The sequence below is a fragment of the Brassica napus genome, chromosome C5, assembly GCF_020379485.1.
Source record: "Brassica napus cultivar Da-Ae chromosome C5, Da-Ae, whole genome shotgun sequence".
Lineage (NCBI taxonomy): Eukaryota > Viridiplantae > Streptophyta > Magnoliopsida > Brassicales > Brassicaceae > Brassica > Brassica napus.
In genome coordinates, this window is record NC_063448.1 from 28,629,888 (window position 1) to 28,644,195 (window position 14,308).

General features: G+C 36.6%; 2 protein-coding genes and 1 pseudogene across 2 annotated transcripts; 1 reads left to right on the forward strand and 2 right to left on the reverse strand.

Moving 5' to 3' along the window:
- Positions 1-1,983: 1,983 nt before the first annotated feature.
- On the forward strand, positions 1,984-2,997 carry LOC106454950 (annotated as a pseudogene).
- LOC106453718 (glutathione S-transferase T3-like) lies at positions 2,812-11,101 on the reverse strand. The gene has a single exon (XM_048759111.1). The coding sequence runs from the start codon at positions 10,442-10,444 to the stop codon at positions 9,572-9,574; it is 873 nt and encodes a 290-aa protein (XP_048615068.1). The 5' UTR covers positions 10,445-11,101; the 3' UTR covers positions 2,812-9,571.
- On the reverse strand, positions 8,226-8,756 carry LOC106453719. Its single transcript, XM_013895937.2, has one exon. The coding sequence runs from the start codon at positions 8,754-8,756 to the stop codon at positions 8,226-8,228; it is 531 nt and encodes a 176-aa protein (XP_013751391.2).
- Positions 11,102-14,308: the final 3,207 nt, after the last annotated feature.

Genomic DNA, 14,308 nt, shown 5'->3' on the forward strand with positions numbered 1-14,308 from the left:
GATACTATAAATTGATTAACCCGCACCTCTCTTAATCTCCATCCCAAAACAAAATACCCTAGAATATTGATAATAAAGAAGGTGGCAGCAATTTTTGACCACATTATCGAATTGAAACCTTGGAAAATGACGTGAAAAATTAAGGTCAAGATCATTCGTCTATGGAGAGAATACTCCGCACAAGGTATTGAGAATATGGAGATGGTGCCACTCGATTCAAGTGTAAGTTTTTTTGAGTGAGGCTTTATAGCAATAAGACTTATTTTTATTATGCGTTTGATGCTCAAACAGATAGGTAATTATACGGTTATAATTATATATTTGTCAGGGTGATACGATTCATGTGTTCCTCTTTTTGAACCATTCCTCCAAGAAGGTGACTCGAAGATTATGATTAATTTTTTACTTTCTCAATCATGTGGCTCCTATCCATCAACAAAACATCCTTACAAAATTTGGTTCAAAGCCACCACTCGGGTTCAATTTTGTGACGATTTGTCATTCAGATTGATTGGTTTCCATTTTAACCCCCTTTTTTATTTTAGGAGTCATATCATCCCTTACATATTAGCTGAGGAGCATTACAACATTGGTTGTAGCCATGTGTCATCGCTACGATGATTATTAGAGTCCTTAGAAAAATTAATTAGTCCATTTAAACATATATTATACTTTTTATTAAACTAATTATCAAATTGATTAATAGTGTACACAAGAATAATCTCATTTGTTGAAGCCTCCTTGGTCTAGTGGTTTGACTAAGGGTTCATTAATACTTCTATACCAGGAGGTATGAGTTTCGATCCCTAGAGAAGACAGAATTATGCGAATTAATGGAGAGAATGCTTACAAGAGATCTGCAGCATGGCGCAAGAAGTACCGTCAAGCGTGGATCCCATATGGCAGCTCAGGTGATGCAGGGTCTTCACCTAGTTTATCTTAATATGCATGATAATAAATTGCACTTTCTGAAATTTAAAATCTACATCTTTTGATGTAAAAACAATTATAAACTTTTAATCAACAATTTGGCCAAAAAATATTCTACTAACACCATTTTGTTTGATTCGAGCTTGTAACTGAAATTTGAATTCCCACCTTCGGCTTGATTGATAAAGTAATTTTTTTTAAGTGTTCTACTAACACATCTAAGCCATAACACATAATTTAGTAAAATAAGTTAATGAAAGTTGTAATTTAAACAAAAAACATAAACGAATTGTAAAAACAAAGAAGTGACTAGGGTTTTATTAAACCTTCTACAGTAGAAGATCTTAATTTTGAATCCCAACGAAAATGGAATTATGCAGATTAATGGAGAAAAGTTTATGGAGATCTTTAATATGGTGCAAGGAATACGGTCAAGGGTGGATTCGTAGGATGGCTTATGATGGTGCAGTCAAACATGAATACTCGAAAAACATGTAGAATTGTCATATGTTGAATCATTTGTAATATTTCTCATAGTTTTTAATAACATAATTATTCAGCTTTTTTGAAAAGACAAAGAAGTAACTTTTATATTCAAATTTGTACTCTAACCAAATATGTAATGTTTATGATATTTCAAATTTTTTGAAGACAACAAATATGAAAACCAGAAAAAAAGGAACCTAAATTCAGACGAAGAAAAAAACTAAAAACAAACTGAACATCCCTAAATGACGGATCTCATATTGGATTAAAAGACCTACTTTACGGCCCAGATCCAAAACTCTTCTTCCTACCTCTCTATTGAGGAAAATGACACTTGAAAATCAATAAATCAAGAGGTTATTTATTAGGGTTTTAGAGCATCATTATCTCTGAAACCTTAAATGGGGTTTCTTGATTTTTTTTTTTTTTTTTACTTTTTCTAATTTAGAGAAAAAAAAAATGAACCAATCGTGAGCCGCCACGTGTTAGTGGAGCCCGCGAACAGTGTAAAAAACCCTTAAAAACCGACTACTATTTAGTAGTTTTTGTAACCGGTTTCTTAAAAAAATGTGGACCCACACGCTAAGAAACCCTCTACTGTACCCAGATAAAGATGCTCTTAGAATCTTAGCCATGTTTTCTGGAATGTTCATGAAGAAGCCAGACAAAGGTTTAGCCCATAAGCAGCTACGGACCCACGTTCCTTTGTTCGGAAGCTGAGTTGTCGTTATCCGTGTTGTTCCATACATCCTCTCCTATTTCTCTGATTCCAAAGATGAGCTCAAGATCGACTTCTAAGACTCCATCCCACTTTTTCCATTTTCTGGTCAGCCATAGAGTTCGATTCTCCAATTCCGATCGCACCTTTTTTTTTATTCCGTTGACATGATTTTGCTTTCTCGATTCGGAAAGTTTTGAGCTTTGTATTAGCTATCGAATTTGTTTAGTAATCTTCGCTGATACTCGATTACGTTTGTAATTTAATAGAATATATTTTTGTTTGATGTAAATGCTCTAGGATCGAGCTCAGGTCTTGTTTGATGTTGCATCTTTTTGGGGCATACAATATCTTTCTTGTCTGTTGTTGGCTAGGTTTCACGAGAATGTGTTCTGACATAAAAGCATGATATGTTGAGTATTGAATATAGATATACTTAGGGAAGCTAGTTTACCCCCTTTTCTGTGCTGGCATGTGAGTCCTCTCTCTTGAAAAAATCTTCAAGTTTCAATATTCAGAACATGATAGAACGAACCATGTGTTATGAATTTGAGAGGTAGTCAAATTGGAGAACGTGTTAAAATGTTTATGTCATATAAATCAAATGTATATGATTTTTTTTTTTTAAATGGATTAAGCTTTGCTAAAAAGCCAATATCTTCTTTCATCTTTGTGCAGTGTTGAAGTGGTGGTGGTATAATAGATGCACTATGAGGCTGTGGAAACACTTTTTCCTACTTTACCAATTTTTAGGACCTGAAATAACACCAAGTTGTTAGACGTGAGGTTATATTATAGTGATGTGCTTTTGTTTGCTATTCGTTTTTAAATGTTCTCTTAAAGCCTTTCTTCTCATGCCTCTATATTTGCTCTTCTCGTTCTGATGAATACCTATCACAGCTCTTCCAACATGAACAGACTTCTCTTTTTCACGACCATTCATAACTCTCAGAAATAACGTGCGAACAAGAAACTCAAAATCTGATTTTAGTAATGATCTTTAATAAAGCATCGTGGTTTTCTCTGTTATTACTTACATGTGTGCAAGTAGTACTTAAGATCAATCTACAGGAGGAGAGATTCCTCATCTAAAACAAAATAATTGCAAAACACATGAGAGTCACCCACATATAACCAAATTCTTAAGACGACTCATGCACTGCATCACAATGTCTTCTCAATGAGGTCTGCACAATATGCAAACATATGTCCGCTATATCTAACAACTTACAAGTGAGAAGATGATATTTGATATTGCATGAAAGCTACACTTTAGTGTCAGCTTTGTTTGTTTCATATGTTTCGGAAGTAAGTAGACCAAGACGTGACAGTTATTTCACTGAAACCTCAGATGAGACAGAGTGGGGTGTTGGGTATAGTGATTTAGAGGAGAGTAAGTCGTGTCGGGTGTTTCACTGGAATCTCAGGTCCACTCCTGCTTAAGTTCTATCCAACCATATCTCGGCCACAAAGATATGGGAGGCAATGTCCCACCATGTATGGTACTTGATAACAAGACATTCCATAGAAAAAAAATCAATTCTATAGAGTACAAATGTTTAATATGGTTTAAGACTTTTAAGTGATCTAATAACAAGATTCATATTTTCATAGAAGAATGCTTATAATTTTATGACCCACAAAATGTCTTATTAAAAGAAAATAAATACAAAACAAAACGTGCATCCAAGTCAATTGTCATTGTAGACACATAGTGGTAAAGCTTGCATAGCTACAACATCCGCACTGATGTTTGCACAAGATGAGATTAAATGCATGTTGAACAAAGTGTTGGATGAAACTCTTACTTAATGAGAATATGTTCATACGAAGCCACTAACACAAATACCAAAATCTACTAGATTGTTAGAACAAGACTTTCGACTCCGATAGTTACTTAAACATGTCAATGCGATACAAGTAATTGATTCACGTTGTTAGTGATCCCACCATATCTCAAGGGACCATTAACGCTAAGTCTCTTTCTAAGAACATCTTTCCGAATTAGTTAACGTAGTGAAAGTTCAGAGAGAAACAATGAGACCTTCAAATAAATAAACCAAGAGTTGTAATTTAATAGTGTCTAGTCATAGTATATATATATATATATATATAATCACTAATCAAAAAGTGTGAATGTTTGTCGGGTTCCCTTGTTCACGAGCTGAAATGGATAGGGCCGAACTCCAGATCTGCCTCACCAACCGGGCCGAACTCCAGATCTGCCTCACCAAACCGGGCAAATCGGGACAATGTCCCATCACCTTATTGTCTCCACTTGGTTCACAAGCTTGTGTTACTAAGCTTAACATTAAATTCTTGTCAACTAAACTTATCTATCTATTACAATAAAATAGGCTTGCGTCTCTCCACAGCTCTCCACCTCAGCAAGTGAGCATGGGGCAAAAACCTCCACGTGGCATTCTTAAAAATTCTTCTATCAATTTGTTTTTGAAAATTTTTATCGGCTGGATCATTCGTTTTTATTATTATGTGCTGGGCCATTTGCCCATTTGTTTTGTATATTTGTTGGCACATTAAAATATAGGGTTAGCATCACCTTCTGAATTTCTGAGAAACATTTGCAGGAAACCTCTTCAGTCGATCATCTCAACGTAACGTTTCCAGTTTTGCATTAATAAGTCTTTCATCCTGAGCTTTAAATTCATTACCCCACTCTCAGTCGGACTCATCCTAACCGACGGAAGGTCTGACTATAAATCTCCGATCTCCCAGCGATAAACAACAAAACTTCAACCAAATCGAGAAGAGTATACTTGATAATTAGAAACTCCAATGATGAGCATGAAGAAAGGCGGTGAACTAATGACTCTTGACATGCTACTTATTGACGAGAAGGTAATCACATTAGTCTCCTACTAATCCTGACCATGATAACAGATATTCCATATGTCCGATCTTTTGTTTTAGTCCTTTTGAACCGTCAATTCTCATGCAAGGATCTGTTAGTGTGAATCTTCTTCTCTAAAATGGCAACCAAAATAAGAGGCCTTAGCTCATCATTTGGTCTCTTTATCTTCTTCTCTTATCGAAATCTTCTAAAATGGCGAATCTTCAATTGCTTCTGTTTGAGTTGAAGGCTGGTCGGTGTAAGGAGACTATTGTTACCCGTCTCTTCCGTTTCTTGGAAGCTAGGAATGTCAAGAAAAGTGGGGAGCTTATGGAGAACAATATGGTTTAGGTAGGCGATAAGGTGATTTGATTCTGCTGAATCTGTGTTTCTTTTAACTTATGAAGAAATTTTGCTTTCTAACGCTACAGTGTCTTAATCTTTTGATTCTTTAGCTCATTGGATAAAAGTCGATGTTTAACGTTTGATTGTTTTTTATGGTTGCAGTCCCTGATGATCCAGAGGCCCAGCTGTTTGTGTCAGTGATTTTGATGGTTTAGCAACTCTCCTTCATAACAAATTGGTGGTCTCAGGTGTTGAGCCAAAAGTGTTCGTCGCAACTAACCTCAATCCTAAGTTGGTCGGAGGATCTGGTTTCTCTGACAAATTTTCCAAATAAACCAATTCCACTTAGCAACTCCTGATGTGCTTATTTTTTCCATTCAGACAGGTCGTCTTTTCCTAAACACTACGACAAGAACCCATTTTTACTTTACTATTTTTCAAGTACGAAGGTGTTTAGAAGATAGAGACTGTGACGGCTGCTGAGCTTAATGCATATGTTCTGAACTCGGGCCCAAAGGTGCACACGTTAACTTATGTCCTCCTCTATTACTGCTTGATGTTTGTATTTCTAAAATGGTAACCAATCTAAAATTACGACAGTTGGTGGAGTTCTCCTGCACTGAAGTTTATAGTATTGACACTGAAAATGGGTGGTGCTACACCTCCTGCTCCAAATGCTATAGGAAGCTTCAACGTGTATTCTCTTCATTCACATGTGCAGCATGCCACAATGAAAATATAGTTGGGTGTTTGTCTGCATAAACTGAAATATTTTCATTTATAATACTGCAATGGTAAGCATTATTTAACTCAATAAACCTAAACAATGAACATGCTGTTACTTATGCAAGTGAAGTGTGTAGTTTTCGGTCTCAGATGGTACAGACTCGGGTGGGTTTGTTGCCTTTGATGGAGAAATGACTAAGCTAACAAATGCACATGCTTCAGAGGTTGCACAACTAATGGTAAATCTATGCATACCCTCTTAAATAATTGTGTTATTATTTCAAAAAAAAAAAATTCATAAACACTACTTAATATGTAAATGCTTTCTTGGTGCAGGACCCTGGTGGGGAGGACCCCGAGCAAAGATCCCTGCTACAGTGCTTGAAGGATATGGTTGGATGCACTTTCACTTTCCAGTTGAAGCTTTCCCCATCCAAATTCTCCCCAAAACATCAGTCCTTTACCATATCAAGGATCTTTGACCGGCAATCAGCGTCCATCACTTCCAAACTTTGCTCCACCTGTAGGCTTTACCACTTTCTAAACTTGCTCTCAAATTATAGTTCTGTTGTTCATCCTCTTATATGGGTTTATGCGCAGGGTGATGATAATAACCTTGGAGATGGCAGGCCTAGAGTAGTTACATCTAAGCCCTCCAGTAATGTCACCAAGGTCTCCCTTGCGAACGAAGCTTTGCTGGCGAGCTGTGGAGTGCTTGGGAAAGCTACAGCCGCTAGCAGTGTTGTCTACTATGAACATGTCATGTGGTTGGTGAAAGCACAGCCGAGGGAGCAGCCGAGCAGGACTTGAGGACGATGGGCGGACCATGAGAAAGGCTCGCAATGCTTAGCTTAGGGGAGTAGCCAAGACCAATGCCTACTACTACTTACATTAAGATTTTATATTTTTCTAAGCTTAAATTAACAGTTTCGGACCTCATTTGTTCTACGAGTCATTTCGTTTTTGTTTTCCTCACTTATTATTTCCTAGGCTTGGTCAGTAATAAATCTAATGAGCTCAAATATAATTTTAAAGGAAACAATTAAGAAAGTTTCTCATAAATTTCTAATTTGATATACAAACAAATAAGACCAAGTTTTAAAAAAAAGCAGTAACTATCTTCTCCCTTTGCCAACAAGCTTAGACCAACTCCACCCATTAGGAGTCCTAATGATTAAATTAGTGGGTTTTATGGTGATTTGATTAGTTAAGAATCTTGGGTATTGGAATTAATTTTTTCTTTCTCCAATGGGAGAACCCCATAGGAGTTCTTAATTTTTATTTTTTAATTTTTTTTTAATTAGAAACATATGAAAAATACAAATACAAATTGAAACATAAAACATATGAAAAATACAAATACAAATTGAAAACGAAAAAAAGCCAATTAGTCGAAATCTTGATTTGTTCCAAATTTTTGCCAAATATGCTCAACCAAATCAGCTTTCAATTGTTGATGTATTGTTTTATCACGAACTCGATTCCGCATGCTCATCATATTGCCGAGATTTGAAGGCATATCTGTAGAATACGTGAAATCCACATGGGAACTTCGGTTTGATTCCGGTTGTGTGAAAACTGATACATCAAACTGAGTGTACCCATCTCGTTCGTCTTCTACGATCGTATTATGTAGAATGATACATGCTCTCATTATCTTACCAATTTTTATTTTATCCCACAAAAGAGCCAGATTTTTGACTATGGCAAATCAAGCTTGCAAGACCCAAAAGCACGCTCGACATCTTTATGCACAGCTTCTTGATGTGTAGCGAATAAGGATGCATTCGGACCTTGCGGAAGTGGAATAGATTGTACAAAAGTTGCCCATTTTGGATAAATACCATCTGTGAGATAGTAAGCCAAATGGTACTCGTGTCCATTGACAATGTAATTAACTTTTAGAGCTCGGCCTTGTAATATATCATCAAAAACCGGTGATCGATCAAGAACATTAATATCGTTTAATGTACCTGGAGGTCCGAAAAAGGCATGTCATATCCAGAGATCTTGTGAAGCTACCGCCTCTAAAACAATTGTTGGCTTTCCCGATCCACGTGTATATTGACCTTTCCATGCGGTTGGACAATTCTTCCACTCCCAATGCATACAATCGATGCTTCCTATCATCCCGGGAAATCCGCGTATCTCGCCAATATCGAGTAGTCGTTAAAGATCTTCTGGAGTCGGGCTTCTTAGATACTCATCTCCAAATAAATCTATGATTCCTTCAACAAAATGTTCCAAGCATAAAAGTGCGGTGGACTCACCAAGTCGGAGGTATTCGTCGACCGCATCAGCTGGGCAACCATATGCCATCATACGAATTGCTGTCGTTGCCTTTTGTAACGGAGAGTGACCCAACCTTCCAGTAGCATCTCTTCTTTGTTGAAAGTATGGGATTTCAGCGGAGAGTCGTTCAACAATACGCATGAACAAGGGCTTGTTCATTCGAAACCGGCGTCGAAATATGTGAGAAGGATATGTTGCATCTTCACTAAAATAATCGTTCCATAACTGCATGTGTCCTTGTTCTCGTTGTCTTTCAATGTAGGCTCGTTTCTTCTTTGACCTTGATGCTTCTTGGCGATTCTCATGACAACCGAGGAGATGTTCGTAGTGTTGATAAAAAATTTGATCGAATTTTTCATCCATTTCATCATCGAAAGCATCGAAATTATTTGAAGAAGAAGACGCCATTATAAAATTGTGAAGAAAGAAATGTGAAAAATATCTTGATTATTTGGAGAGGAATAAAAAAGAAAGTTGTATTTTGGGTTTCGTTTATTTGGAGAAGAAAAAGAAAGAATCAAGGGTTTTGGATTTGGTTTTCTAATTTAAAGAAGCTCTCGACTTTGTAATTAAAAGAAGCAGTGAGAATGAGTTGAGAATGAGTTGCTCTCTCTCGAGGTTTTAAAAGAAGCGTTGAGAATGAAAGCTACAATCTCGGTTTTGGTTCAATATATAAAGAGTGACAACAACATTAACAAGAATATATGAAAATACATTGTCTTCTTGTGTCACAAGCAACAACAAGAAATGAGACTTGTCACGAGACTAGCGGCATCTTGTGTCACGAGAACTGAAACTTGAGACTTGTGTCACGAGAACTGAGACTTGTGTCACAAAAACTGAGACTTCAGAATTGTGTCACGAGAACTGAGACTTGAGACTTTCGGATTCTTCTGTCACGAGACTTGAGACTTGAGACTTGTGTCTTCTTTTGTCACGAGCTTCTGCAACACAAACATAAAGGCAATGCAAACATCAAACACTGCGACAGCAACAAAGACAATACAAACATAAAAAGAAACATCAAACGAGGAGACACCATCAAATATTCATGGAACCAAGAGAAACAACACTGATTACATTAAGGGAAATATTTTACACAACAAGACAACATCAGATATTTTACACAACAAGACAACATCAAAGACTGATACAGAGAGAAACAAAGACCGCTACTGAAGAGAAACATTAACCGCTACTAAAGAGAAACAAAGACCATCATACTAGATTGCCAACATGTCGGTTATAAGCTTATTTTTCAAAGCTATTTCTAGTTCCGAAAGTGGCTCAGTCTTGGCAATTAGACTATCAAGCAATTTCTGCTTGTTAAGCTTATCTTTCAAATCAAAGTCTCTCTGTTTAATCTCCCAGATACTCTTGAACTCCTTTCCTTCTTCTTCCAGAGACGCTGGCTTACTCACACCTTTTTTTCCTCTAGCCTTTGCAGCTTTAACACCTTCTGGCCGAGCCATTGCTTCATCATCTCCTGCAACAGAAGTTGATGACTGAGCCGATAGATCGTCTAACTTCCTCCTCTTGGATTGAACTTTATCTTTTGTAGTTTGTGTTCCACACCACTTCTGGTCATGGCGAAGCTCCAACCATGCGTGCTCCATGGTGAACTTGGACTTGTAATCATTGAAGAAAATCTCGTGAGCCATCTTCAAAACGTCATCCTCGTTCTGTCCACTCGATCTCTGTTTTGTTGCCGCTTCATAACATCCAACGAACTTACATACCCCCTCGTTAATCTTGGCCCACCTCTGTTTACAGTGCATTCCCTCTCTCTTCTGCATACCAGCCATCTTAGGACTCGCACCAAAGTATGCAGCAATGCGTTTCCAAAAGGCCATTGCTTTCTGCTCATTCCCGACCACTGCATCTTTGGAGGTGTTCAGCCATGCGCTTATCAGCACAACATCCTCTGTTGGAGACCATTTGCGCCTCTCTTTGCGGTCAGACACAGCCTCAACCTCTTCATCCGAGGCAGATAGTTCTACACTAGGGATTTGAGCAGACACAAAGGAGAAGGAGGTGTTTCGGTGTTGGTTGTTTAAGAGATTTTGAAAGCTACAATCTAGGCTAAAAGGATCCATAGCAAGAAGCAGGAGATACAAAGGAGAAGGAATACGAAGAAGAAGGAGATACAAAGAAGAAGGAATTAACTTGTTGAACCAAGTTAGACAGCTTTTATTAAGGATTTAACTTATTGAAACAAGTTAGATAGATTTGAAAAGGGAATTAAAGTCCCTTTACTACCACAACCACCAAACGTTAAACACATCAACCCAACTAACAAACACCATCAGACTTAATTCCATTAAATTACAAACCTATCTAACAAAGCATTAAAAGCGACTCAAATCTATCAGACTTGAATTACAACTCCATCAAATCTATCATTGCATTGAACCTACATTAAACCGGTGCAACCAACTCAAGCAAACTAAACCTAAAAACTAAGTAAAGTTATGCCACATTATCTCATCGTTGTTGTCTCTGCTGTGGTTATTGGCATCTCGTTTCACTATAAATGGCGCTATACGAGAGCCTCCTTCCACAAAAAAAGAACCAAGATTAAGCAAAGGCTAAACTAAATGTTCAAAAATTAAATACACTAACTAAGCGAAGGACCACACGAACCTTTGTTGAGTTGCTTGAGAGGACCATCAAGCAGAGAAGTTCTCGCTACTGTGTTTAAAACCTATCAGAGAACAAAATATTTAAAAGTGAGATTAGAACCATTAAGAACAGAGCAAAATGTATGTAAATTTAGAGAAAACTATATCGAATGAAACACACACAAGAACAGAGCAAAATGTGTGTCAATTTTACTGTGATCCGAGAGAACCACATTCCAATTAGAGGTAAAACTAGTTCAATACGGTTCACATACATCAATGTCATGAATCATGTGTCATGTTTGCGAGAAAACAATCAAACATGGATCAAACCGACAAAAGATTCTAAACCATTACTCTGATCTAAACAAGGATCAAACACACACAAAATCGTAAAAAAACTCTCATAACGATCCCACCTTTGCCGAGAAAACAGTGAGATCACAACAATTTCAGAAAAAACAAATCGCAATATATATTTTACATGCAAAATATATACACTTACAGATGAGAGACGGCGAGGAGAAGATCCGTAAAAGGGGAGGACTCCTTCTGGAAGAGCTTGCGGAAGATCAGCTTCGTCGAGGAATTGGGACTGAAGAGATCACCGCTTCACGGAGAACACAATGGGACAGAGCGAGAGAGAAGACGGCGAGACGGAGAAGGAGGACCGATCGAGACATAAAACCTAGTCAGACACACGGCGGAGGGAAAGAGAAGCCGGCGACGAAGGGAAAGAGAAGCTGGCGACGTCGAGAGAGAAGATGGAGTGAGAGAGAAGTCGGACAGTTCAAAAGAGAGGACAAGCTTTGGTTTCGTCGAAACCCCGTCGAAGAAGAGAGAGACACAAAAAATTACGGTCCAATACCACGCTTCCACGTAAGGGATCCTTACCCTCTCTTAAAATGCCATAATTAGAGGTGGTCCCAAGCTTAATTAGCCTTTTTCATTTATTTTTAATGTTTTTTTCTAAAGATCCCATGCATAAGATCCATTGATGGACCTGCTCTTAAGAATATGTATTTTAATGGAAACCAACTTGCAACCATTAAGCTGGGAACCAGCTATTAAACCATGATTTCATGAAAATCTACTATATGCCAACTTCTATTTCTATTTAACTCAAGTTGTTTCATAGACAAAAAATACAGTAGCACCACGCCATAGCAAAGGACGTTGGACTGACTTTGACGGCATTGACATTGAGATTCATAAGGTGAACAAAGCAGTTGAATAATTCTTAATGGACCCCCAGTAAGATAGTCAGTTTGATTAAAATATTCAGAGAACAGAAGGATATGGTCAGATACTCCTACGTTCTTCAATACTTTTTTCGACGAGTTGTGTATCCGGTTATGTATTTAGTTGGTTGTCTTGACCTAAATTAAGAGTCAGTCATGTTTCTCTTCCATAGGGTTGCATGCATACGTAACTTGCCAAATCCAGTCCGTAACCAAGAACATTGCTTTCGATTAAAGATATGAAACTTTTAAAAAATTATACTATATACTTATACATATTCGTGAGAAAACATTAAATGTAGAGCGTATTATAACTGAAGTCCTCAATTATAAAATGTCACATACTCTAGATTGTATGATCAATAAGCCATAGTAAATTTATAATGGCAAATAAATAGAGAGAAACATGCAATTTATCTATACGGTAAAACCATGTTATGTAAGGGAGATAAAAATGTTGGAGAAACATACGTTGATAAAATTGGTTGGAAACACGTCCATAAAGTGAGTGATCAGTGTGGGAACCGCATAAAAGCTCGACTGTTACTTCACCACTCTACAAGCAATGAATGCTAAATTATGCCACTTACACAACACTAACGGGCCACTTTCCAAACCGGATTAATGGGTCAAGATGTGGGTCTTCTCCTATACCATGATAATTTTTCTCGACTTCCAGCTTAAAACCAATTGGCGATAAATGGATTTGCCGATCTATCTTATATATTGTTTAAGATTTCTTACAATTACCGATGTGGACACTTTTTATTTAATATATGACAAGACCAGGCCACCAAAAGAGATATAGGATTAAGTGATAGAAAATAACATATTCTGCCATTGAAGAAGCTAAAATGTTACAGGAAGCTGTGACATAATCAGTGGACCAACAACCCAATTTTGGGAGGAGATTGGTGATACTGAAAATTAGATCCTGCAGTTCTGTGAAACGCTCCGGATGTAAACATATATTATAAGACATCATTTGTTGTTAAATAATATAGATTAATTGTTATTTGTGACATTATTGAAACTATTCATATATTACTTTAAGATATAATTTTTATAATTTTATCACATTACGTTATATTTTCAATTGATTTAGCTTGGAAGTGGATTAATTTATAATCGGGAGACAATTAATTATTGTAATAGTATTAAAATTATATTCTTAGAAATTAAAAAAAAAGTTATTCTTACTTTAGATTTTCTTCAACTATATCAAAGTGAAATAGAAGTAAAATAAGAAATATAAATCTTTACATTTTCTTAACTTTTTAATTTCAAAATTTTGTATTTTATAACCAAAAAATGGTAGTGGTCCTTTCAACTCAACCAACAAATTTTAATAAATACAATTTGATTTTAAAACAAAAACATATTATTATTATTTTTAACTCGAAAATTCATTTCATTCACTGAAAAGATACAAGGTGAAGTACAGAAGCCGGCAGAATATGAATAAATCTCCGGAGACAATAGCCCAAAAAAGGGAGACATAATACTAATCAAAACAACCGACATATTTTAAAACAGTAGACAATGGAACTATAGCTGGCACTGATGATCCAATAATTACTCACTACCTTTCTATAGAACACGATAACACTGAGCTGAACTAAGGAGCAAATGTCTTGAGCGATTCCAATCCTTTAGGGAACATCACCAAGCCAAACTAGAACATCAACATCAGAAACAATCGCAAGGTCAAATCTACATCAACTCCAGCAGGTACTATTCATCTGAAACTTGCATGACCAAATTCTCTCGCTAAAACTAAAGTACAAGAACCAAAGAACTTGAAACGTCTGAGAAAACGTCAAAGAAGACCACCATCTCTTACACGCGGACACTCGCAAGATAGCCAAGTGACGTATAGAACAAAAGCAGCCCACAAAACAAAAACATATTATATTTATTATTTTATTTTAAAGTAAATTTTCAAAAAAAAAATATAGAATTAAGATATATTTTCATATACAATAGTTTTAGCGAAAACTTCCCCGCCCGTAGGGCGGACCAACTACTAGTATATACGTGATGTAAAAACTTGTTTTTTCCGATGTGAGATTCGGTAATTGTAAAAAAAAAAAAAGCT

What these genes read in the sequence shown, in the direction of transcription:
- LOC106453719 (XM_013895937.2), bottom strand. Translation starts at nt 8,756, where the DNA reads ATGGCGTCTTCTTCTTCAAATAATTTCGATGCTTTCGATGATGAAATG.
- LOC106453718 (XM_048759111.1), bottom strand. Translation starts at nt 10,444, where the DNA reads ATGGATCCTTTTAGCCTAGATTGTAGCTTTCAAAATCTCTTAAACAAC.